Raw genomic sequence first — 9,748 nt, 5'->3', positions numbered from 1 at the left:
TCTCCTGCTGCATAAACAATATCCTCCACCTTATGAGCACTGGAGCTTAACTGATGAGAGGGGTATAGATATAAGAAATATAGGCGCTTTTTGCAGAAAAAACGAAAGATAAATTGCTTTACATGTCATGTTTACTGTGACTTTGTACAACTGGCCACTAGAGGACGATGCTGGCTCGAGTATGCCTTCTGCGAGTACTGAAGCTCTGTGCCACTGACTCCATCTGCCCTTTATTCCAGGTATAACATGAAACAATTCATGAGACCGAGGTCTTTCATCCTATATCTCCAAGGCTTTTGTTTATTTCCGGTTACAGATTCAACATGGAAAGAGTTTAGTTTGCAATCTAAAAGGGACAGAGAGCTGTGAAAACTTTGTTTGCCCCAACTGAGGTCATGTCGTCACGGAACTCCTTTTATGGTAATTTTCTGCAAAAAATCAAAAGGCTGGTGAAAGTTTTGGCAGAAAAATTGCATTTACATTATTTTAAGGTGTCGGCTTGCAACAACAATAAACACTACAGACGAAGAAATTTCCCTCTGGGACTAATAAGTTAGTTTCATTATAGACACATCATATAAGGGGTTATAGATACAGCACATATACACTACCAGTCAAAAGTATGGACACATTCAATGTTGTTTTTTCTTCATTTTCTTGACTATTTACATTTTCGATTCTCATTGAAGGCATCACAGCTATGAATGAACACATATGAAATGTAGTGGAGGATGTATGATATGATTGATGTGTGTGTGCAGAAAAACAGTAATAATCACAGACAGATTATATGCTGATGTAATCCTCATAAAGTGACAGTTTGCAGAAAGCAGTTTTCTCTGTAGTCCCACATGTTCAGATCTGAGTGGCCCCGCTGTGTGTGTGTGTGTGTGTGTGTGTGTGTGTGTGTGTGTGTGTGTGTGTGTGTGTGTGTGTGTGTGTGTGTGTGTGTGTGTGTGTGTGTGTGTGTGTGTGTGTGTGTGTGTGTGTGTGTGTGTGTGTGTGTCCATCCAGCGGCTGGAGACGTGGCAGCGCCTCGGGTCAGATGATTTCACTCCACACATGAACCCCACCCCGCTGCTGCCCACCCTCAAAACATTCCTGTTTTTTTTTTTGTTTTTTTTTTCAAACTGACTACTTTGCTCTTTCTGTGTAAAAAAAAAAAAAAAAAGTCAATTTAAACGCTCGGCAAACCTAGTGAAATAGTCCCAGAATAACTGTAAGACGTGGATTTTTTAGAGACGGTGGCCACCCAAAACAGAGCCATTTTTAGACGTTTACTGCTGACGTTACAGCGGCTTCAAATAGCTTCCGTTTCACTCTGGTAGTGATTGGACTGTCCTGGAACTGAGGGGAGCTAACAAGTCCGACATTCTTCACTTCAATGGAGGAACAGCCCAACGATCGGGCACGAGACAGGCAGTACCACCACCACGGGGACGACAGAAACACTATCCAACATACGACTTGTGTGAAAAATGCTCAGAGCCAGCTCCAGTGCCAGCATCAGGAAGCGCAGACGAAGAAAACAGGTTGGGCCATCCGGAGGAGTTTTAGCCGTCGCGCTAACCGCTAGCCGCGCTCAGCTAAAGTCAACGAGCCGCCTAGCATCGAGCTAACCGACGTGAAGTGCAGCCTTTAGCCCGCCGTGCTAACGCTCGTCTCGAACTCCTAACACTGTTGCACGGTGTGATTTAAGAGGAAAACCTAAGCACACGGGGAGGTTGTTAGTGAGACGGATAGTTGCCGGCGCTGAGGCGACCAGCCGGCCGTGGCGTCAGCGAGTTGCGGCTTGCTAACGTTGCGTGACAGTTGTCGCTGGTCGTGGTTTGACACATCGGGGATTGACCTTGTGCGCCGGTTTCACCAGCCAGTTTTCTCGCAATCATTCCACCAAACCCCCGCCGGGGCGACGTGTGCCTGTCGGCTCACTGTCCGGCGGTAAAGCACGGAGAACCGTCCCCGGAGTGGGGGGGCCGGAGCTCGGCGCTTTTCGCCTCGGCGTGCTTGTGTCCACTTTAGGAAACTGAGCCGGCTCCACTGGAATGTTCCGAGCTGCCATTTCCTGTCGGCCATGTTACAATATCACAGCGAGCTAACGCTACAGTTCCCCGCTTCACTCAGTAGATCCAGCGACCGTCTGCACCCTGTGCTTTTGACATGTAGCTGTTTTCGCTCGGTTGGGGACGACAGCAGCAGCGGCGGCGGCCGGTGCTAGCAGGGTGTGGTGCGCTTCGTTGACATTAACCAGCTAACTGGCGCTAGCCGTGTGTGACAGGCCTGTTGCATGTTGTCCAGTGAATGTGAAGCCACGAACACACACACACACACCGTGCAGGAGACAGTGTGTGAAATGAGTGTCCCTCTCCAGTCAGATCAGCATGAACAAAAGCAATTATGTGGTTGCAAATGATGAGAGTTCATGTGAATAAATCCTCCTACGTGAGACATGCCATGTAACCATCCATCCACCCACCCATCACTACAGTTTGATCGAAGCCAGTCCAGGCCATCAAATCAGCACAGTTGTAAATTTCATCTACTTCCAAAATGGAGAATTTTGCCACCGTTGTATCGTTTCACATTTAGAAGTTCTGTAAATATCACCTCCTGCATGCATGTAGTCACATTGTATAGCTGATGGGTGATACATTTAAGTTCTGCTCAATATGAACTCATCTGTTTGAAATCAGTGTGTGACCTGCTTCTGATAATGTTGACTCGCATTGTAACCTTTCAACATGGTGCAGAAGGGCCAAGGTACATCCACTAATGGGGGGGGGGGGGAACATTCAACAGTTAAACATGTACAATAATTTACATTTCATTCACAAATAATCATTGACCGATTACAGGCTGGCAAGGGAGAGCTTAAGTGACTTATTTCTTTTGGCTTATATACAAATATAGACCAAATAAGATTCCGATTTAAATGTCACCGTAGTACCAAAGTGGTGTGAGTGAAAGATCCACAGCTTTATTCTTAACAATAGTTTAAAAATACCCAGCTCTGTTCTTTCAAATCAAAGCTATTCCCATCTGTAACTGTTGTGTGAGCATCAGCCTCATTGGTTGGTATTGTTATAAACTAATTTTCTGGCTAGTAAACAACAAACCTCTGTGTGCCTGAAATGGAGTAGGGCACCACACCACCACTGAATGGAGAGTCCCACATTGACACAGCACTTCCCAAACCCCTGGGTGTTGCACAGTCCTATTCCTGGTCTAGTGCCAATCCCTGTGTGTACTATAAACGCTGCTGTGAGCCATCCTTATACATCATGCAACAACTGGTCTGTGATGGCAGGTCAAATATCTTGCACAAAGTTTAATAGCTTGTAGTGTGGCACGCTGAAGACTGTTTGGCGATATATCACATGTCCAGCACTTGTTAGATGTAATGAACTCTGAAGCAGCACTGTGGAAATAAACTGAGCAGGTAGTACACAGAAAACATTCATTACCTGTTTGTTGGTGCCGCTTAGAAAGAAAACATAGAGTTGACCTGTGTAACATCTGAACTGATATTAGAATATGATTATTTCAGGTTTGGATTTTTTTTGGCTGCCTCATTATAGTATGAACTGACTTTGTTTCCCCTTTCAGGCAATAAAAAAGTGACCGTCGGCGACGAGGAAGGAGAGAGGAATCTGCATCTGTCTGATACCGTTGGCATGTCGTATCCCCCCAACAGCAATGGTGGCAGATTCACAAGTAATACAAATGTGAAGCCCAAGTCAACGCAAAAGGTGTACACGACTGTTCCGAAAGCGAGCAGCAAAGGATCGGACTACAAGAAGAATATGGACCTTAAAAATGACAAGGAAAAAGCTGTTGATTTGAGTCCTCATGAGGCCCAATCTTTGGATAAAAAAGACTCCATGTTGCTTCAGAACGGTCTTTTAAACTGTGGCTTGATTACAAATGGCTATTCCAGCAAGGACAACGATGGCAGCGGCTCCGAAGGTGGATATACTACACCGAAGAAACGCAAGACCAGATCCAACAACGCCAAGAACACTGACAATGTGATCAGAGAAAAGGAGAAAGACATGCAGCAGGGCAACACTACACAGGAGCAGGGGACTTTTATTATGGAAGCCGGCGAAAAGGGAGTGACCTCTAGACTCGATGGCTTTCGAGCCGCCCATAAAGCAGAAGCTCTGCCAGCAGCCAGGCGCGCTGTTGTGTTGGAAACTTCAGCCGGTGAATCTCAGAGGAAAAACTCTGACGGCAAAACAGTAGGCACCTTCGGTAAGAAAAGTGAGGAGAGGCACAAAGGCAAGCTTTCTTCACCTTCAAAAGAGGACTCGTGGACTTTATTCAAGCCCCCTCCAGTATTTCCTGTGGACAATAGCAGTGCTAAAATTGTTCCCAAGATCAGTTATGCAAGTAAAGTAAAAGAAAACCTCAATAAAGTAGCTCAAGGTGGAGGGGAGGCGCTGCCTCCTGTCAGACTGTCGCAGGTCCCAATGTCTGCTATGAAAACTATCACCTCAGCTAACTTTACTAATGGTCCCGTTTCTGGAAATGGAAACGGCTGCCCGTCAGTGGGTACCTTCTTCGCTCCTGCTGCTAGTAGTATTCCACCAGCCCCGTCTATCCCAAGTGGCGAGAATGTAGCATCTCCTCTGGAAAGTAACTGTAGCTCTTCAACCAGTCCTGTCGACGGGGAAGCGTTCGAGCTTAGAAAGTGTACTCTTTTAATTTACCCTTTAAATATGCAACCTGTGCTCCCGAGCGCTCGCCACCTTGACCCACCGGCCGCTCAGACAAATCAGAAAGCCCTGGGAGACATCTTCCAGAATCAGTGGGGGCTTTCCTTCATCAACGAGCCCAACTTGGGGCTGGACGGAGGCAGCGGGCCAGCGTCCGTGGAGGACACCACCGTTGCCGTCGCATCTCAAAGCGAGCCCGCCCAGCCCTGCTTTGATATTAGCCCTTCCTTCTTAGAGCCTGGTATTTTGGCTCAAGACCCTGAGAAAAGGACTTGTGCCCCTTGCACTGTGTCTAACGCTTGTTTTCCCGCTCGCCCGAGCGAGGAGGAGAACAACCCACAGCCATGCGGCCAGGAGAAAACCAAACCCGAGGCCAAGGTCGCGGGTTCTACTGTGTCGGCCCCCAGTAAAGACAACGGTGCTAAACCTGCGCAGGGCCAGATAACCACTCTGTTGTTTGGCTCACCTAAAGAGCAGACCCAGTCTAAAGACATTGGCAGGAGGTGTAACTGGGGGCCCATTGACATTAGAGCTGCTGTCACTTATCACACTAAAGGTAAATCACTTTCTCTCAGCTTCATCTGTGATTTTAAGATGTTGGTTGTCTCTTTTATCTACAATACTGCAAAAACACAGCTTGTTTATCTCTTTAGTCCTGATAAACAAAATCCATCAAATGTATTTAATCTAATTTGTCTGATTTGTTTTTTTTCTGATGGTGACCTTTTGTGAAAAGTTGATTTCCTGGAGCTGTTTGTTGTATGTTTATGTGACAGTGCCTCTCTGCTCTGTTCCTGCACAAAAGTGAACTAAACTAAATGTTCGAGGGACTTCACTGACATAGAATATTGTCATATTTTGAGTAGTAGAATTAGTGTTTGTTTTTGATTAGATTGTTCTGAAAGTGTTCATATGCTGATCTAAACGCAATACTTTTTGTTTTCTTTCAACAGAAATGGAATCCATTTTCAACTTGCAAAAACAAGGTAAACTGAACTCTTGGTTCTTTTTCTCTCATACTTTTGCTCTTTAAAACAAACTGGCTGGTCAATTCTTTCTGGACAAAAACACAATTCATCCAACTTTGTGCTTTTCACTTCCTTTGATGAGAGTGGAGATTTGGTATAATTCTAAGGTGCTGAAGTAGGTGAATCATTGTTTTTGTCCATGTCTAAAAGAAACGTATCAACAGCAATACAAGAGTCACAACGTGTGATCATTTGGTCTACTAAAGCAGTGGTTCCCATTCCTCGCCAATTTTAGCTCTCCTGTTTCTTAAATGGTCTCCAAGAAAGACTTCAGACCTGCTTTCAGAGTATTGTTTTGATGAAGCTTTACAGTGAAACCTTACACACACACACACACACACACACACACACACACACACACACACACCAAATCAAATCATCAAGCATTCACATGACTCTGCTGTTCATTTTAGAAAATCATTTATGTATTTGATATGTAGTAATCTAATTGTCTCGACCTGAGAGCAGGCTTGTGATCTGGGTTGGCACCCCCTGCACTAAACTTATTTCCTCTTGGTGGAAAATTAAGGTTGGAATAGATGCAATCACACAAGTATAACAGAGTACTCTGAAAGGAGACTTGTCTCTGCCTGATGTCATCTCATATTGTACCTGACAGCTTCTGCAGACTCATTTAGCCACTTTCTAGTTTTAAGGCTATTTACAGACCTGTTTTATTCTTGTAGAATAAACGCAAGTCTATTGACTTTGTTATAAATGCAGATATCTTTCGATGTCTCACAAAAAAACAAAACAAATTGCAACTTGGATCATCTCTGTGCTGAAATGTGTATTTTGTTGATTTCAGAAATCAATCCTGCAGCTCATTATCAATTAAAAACATTTTAACTTATTTTGCACATTCATCAGTCGACTTCCAGCTTCATTAATACAGGTTATCTTCTCGGTAAATCTTTGTGCTATTTATAAACCTCTCATCAGGACACACTTGGAAAGAAAAAAGGTTGCGGTGTGGCAGCTTGACAGCATGTGCACTGAGCGTGTATTAATGCCTACGACATGCCTCTGGAGAACAGGAGCACGTATGGCATCGGCCGCACAATTCCTACGGAGACAAAAGGCCGCAGTCGTTTGATTAGTGAAGAGCAGAAACATAAGCAGTTAAAAGTCATCACCAGCACGCCCAGACAGTGTCGGAAGTTATGGAGTGTGACGTGCCGCCGATGGAGGGTCCTCTGCTACTGTCGCCGGGCCAGCTGGCAGCCGAGAGGCGGCAGCTTTCCCCCCAAACAATCTGTTGATATCAACACAGACTCCAGTTCAGAGATGATGGAGGCTATGTTAGCTTAACATCCTCAAGCTGAAGGGAAATGTGCCACAATGCGTTGGCTGGGGATTGTTTTCATTTTTTTTTTTCCAGTGTCAGTGTTATATCAAGGTTGCAATGCCAATTAAAACATTGAAAATTATTTTGTTTGAATCTAAAAAAATAAAATAAAAATGCGGGTGTCAGGGTGGTGATGCGTTTTCTCAGTACGATTTTCACCTTTTGATCATAATACAAGAGTTGCAGTTTTTAATAGTGAAGAATTCTGATTGCTTATTGTAAATACTGGTTGTGTTTTATTATGACGCGAGTCCTGCTGAATCACCTAACCTCGTCTCTCTCTCGTTCTGCCGTAGATCCAAAAAGAGTAGTGGTTTATGATGAGAACAAGGATGGACCGGATCAGTGAGTTAGACTTTCTCCAGTACGTCTCCTTCTTCTCCTCTGGGTGCTGCAGTTATCTACCTTGGAAATCACAAATCCTGTTGGATAGATAAAAGTGACAACTGTGAAAACATTAATAGTTTAGCATGACAGATTTTCCTTGGAATCTCGGGTGGAATAACAAAGACTTCTTGGGGGCATCAAACAAAGCATACCCACACGTCGTACACGCATCTTCATCTACACGCTCTGGACGAACGTTGAAGGAGTCGATCGGTGCCTCTCCAACACGGCGAATGGACTCCTGCACCTTTGGGCGGTGGCAGCGGTTTGTCTCACGGCTCTTTAGGGAGAACGTTCAGCAGAGGAAGGCAGGGCGCCTTCCCGAAAAAAGCCTTTCCCCTGTTCAAACTGTGGCAGCCGTCGGTCGGGCTTTGGAGCGCCTCGGCCATTTTTGTTCTTCGCGCATTGAAATGAGTTCATTGTAGATATGTTAGGACGTTATGCATACACATCCGCGTGCAAGCTTGAATTCACGGTGACTGAAAGAAGAAGACGCTTTGCAAAGAATGCCTTGAAGTGGTGGAACAAAGGTCTTTGGAGTCCCATTAATGTTTATGGGGATTTTATAGGTGAGGCCCCATCCAGGAATGGAGAACCTCGTCTTCAATCCTTCTGAGTGAGAAAGAGAGAAAAAAATCAAAGCCCAGAAATTTTAAAATACTTTTTTTTTTTTTTTTCTTCTTTCTTTTCTTTTTATGCCGTCTCCTCCAACCCCCCTGAGATGTTTATGCCCCAGAGCACAGATTCAAACCCCCCCCCCCCCGGCCTTCCCTCCTTCATTTCAATATCTGGTCAGTGTGCTAAAGATTTTTAAGTCAGGTTCAACTCAAAACCTTTTAAATCTTGCCGCGTTTCATAACATTTCATGCATGATCAGTGACTGTGGTGGACGTTGGGTTGGTGGGGAAGAGGAAGACGAACTGTTGAAGAGACGTTGCTTCCAATGAGACCTGAGTTTTATTTTCTTGTTCAGCAGGACTCAGGATGTCGACTCACATTATTTTTCCTGCATTTCTGTTCAGTTCCTCTCATCAAAGGAACTTTTTTGTGTGTGTGCGTGCGCGCGAGCGCTTGTGTGTCATAATTCGGTCTTTACTTTTCTACAGTGCGTTTCCTGCATGTTTACTGGTGGGAATGGTCGAGTCGGTGCTCGCTGTTCATCGCCACAAAAAGATAACAGTAAGACGACAGTTGCAATACGATTATAGGTTCCTCCTCCTCCTCCTCCTCCTCCTCCTCCCCCCAAACTAGCCACTTTGTCAAACTGCATTGAAATGTGAAGATGAGTTGTACTGTTAAGTTTTACTGTGGATAACATTTTTCAAACCCGTGTGCAATAATGGAGGGAAAAAAGAAAAGTATATGGAGCTACAAACACCCCCCCCCCCCCCCCCCCCGCGTGATCCTGCCGTGACCTGCAGTTCAGTATGTTCAAAACAGTTCCAAGGTGCGTGTTCAGTTTATTGCACAGTTACTTTTTTTTTCTCTTTGAAAATAGCTCATGTTGAACTATCTAATTAAGTCTAGGGAGCCCAAATGTGCTAACTGCTAACTAGCCGGCTGCGACGTCACTTCTCTCACCATCTTCCAAATCAGGATCGGTTTTATTACTCAACCCAACTAAAGAGCTGTCCGGGCTTCTTTTCTCTACTAGATATGATTTGGTTAATGTGTGGATTAATAGCACTTTATGTAAACTAATTGCTTTTATCTTATAATTGCTAGAAGAAGAAAAAAAAAAAGAGAGAAAGATCTATATGTACTGACAAGAAATCCTCCTTGAAAGAATGGCTCTGGGCTGTTACTTTTCAGAAAAAAAAAGATAATAAATACAGAATTATTAAATGTAACTCAGGTAGTGTTGATAAAGCCATGACTGTGTTCAATTTTTATTTTTTTTTTACATTTTTTTGCCAAATGGCCCCTGTCATGTGACGTTCTCATTGGAAATGTTGAATAAAGTCCTTCTGTACAGAGTCTCACAATAATGTGACAACACACCAAATAAGTAACTTTTGGGAAAATCTGTCAGTGTGTTCTGTGCTGTCATGCATCATTCTGGGCTCTAAAATGATACTTTATATGTATTTTGTTTTTTTGTTTTTACGTAACCCCCCCCACCCCCTCTCTCCACACCACCAATTTTTTATTTTCGAATTTAAACAAAGCACATTGCTCCATGCGCTGTTTCCTGTGTGCCAGGCTGTGGCTCTTGCAGTCTTCAGTGGCTCATTTTCTCCCGTCATGTGTTGGTTGTGAAGCACCTC

The 9,748-nt window shown here is 44.3% G+C and overlaps 1 protein-coding gene across 1 annotated transcript; it reads left to right on the top strand.

Annotated features, from left to right (window-relative positions):
* Nucleotides 1–1,306: 1,306 nt before the first annotated feature.
* Nucleotides 1,307–9,206, top strand: nufip2 (nuclear FMR1 interacting protein 2). The gene is made up of 4 exons (XM_080483118.1): nucleotides 1,307–1,532; nucleotides 3,607–5,274; nucleotides 5,672–5,704; nucleotides 7,391–9,206. The coding sequence occupies exons 1-4, from the start codon at nucleotides 1,385–1,387 to the stop codon at nucleotides 7,441–7,443; spliced, it is 1,902 nt and encodes a 633-aa protein (XP_080339244.1). The 5' UTR covers nucleotides 1,307–1,384; the 3' UTR covers nucleotides 7,444–9,206.
* The last annotated feature ends 542 nt before the right edge of the window (nucleotides 9,207–9,748 follow it).

This window comes from Lipophrys pholis (assembly GCF_963383615.2).
Source record: "Lipophrys pholis genome assembly, chromosome: 16".
Classification (NCBI taxonomy): domain Eukaryota; kingdom Metazoa; phylum Chordata; class Actinopteri; order Blenniiformes; family Blenniidae; genus Lipophrys; species Lipophrys pholis.
This window is presented reverse-complemented; position numbering and strand designations above follow the sequence as displayed.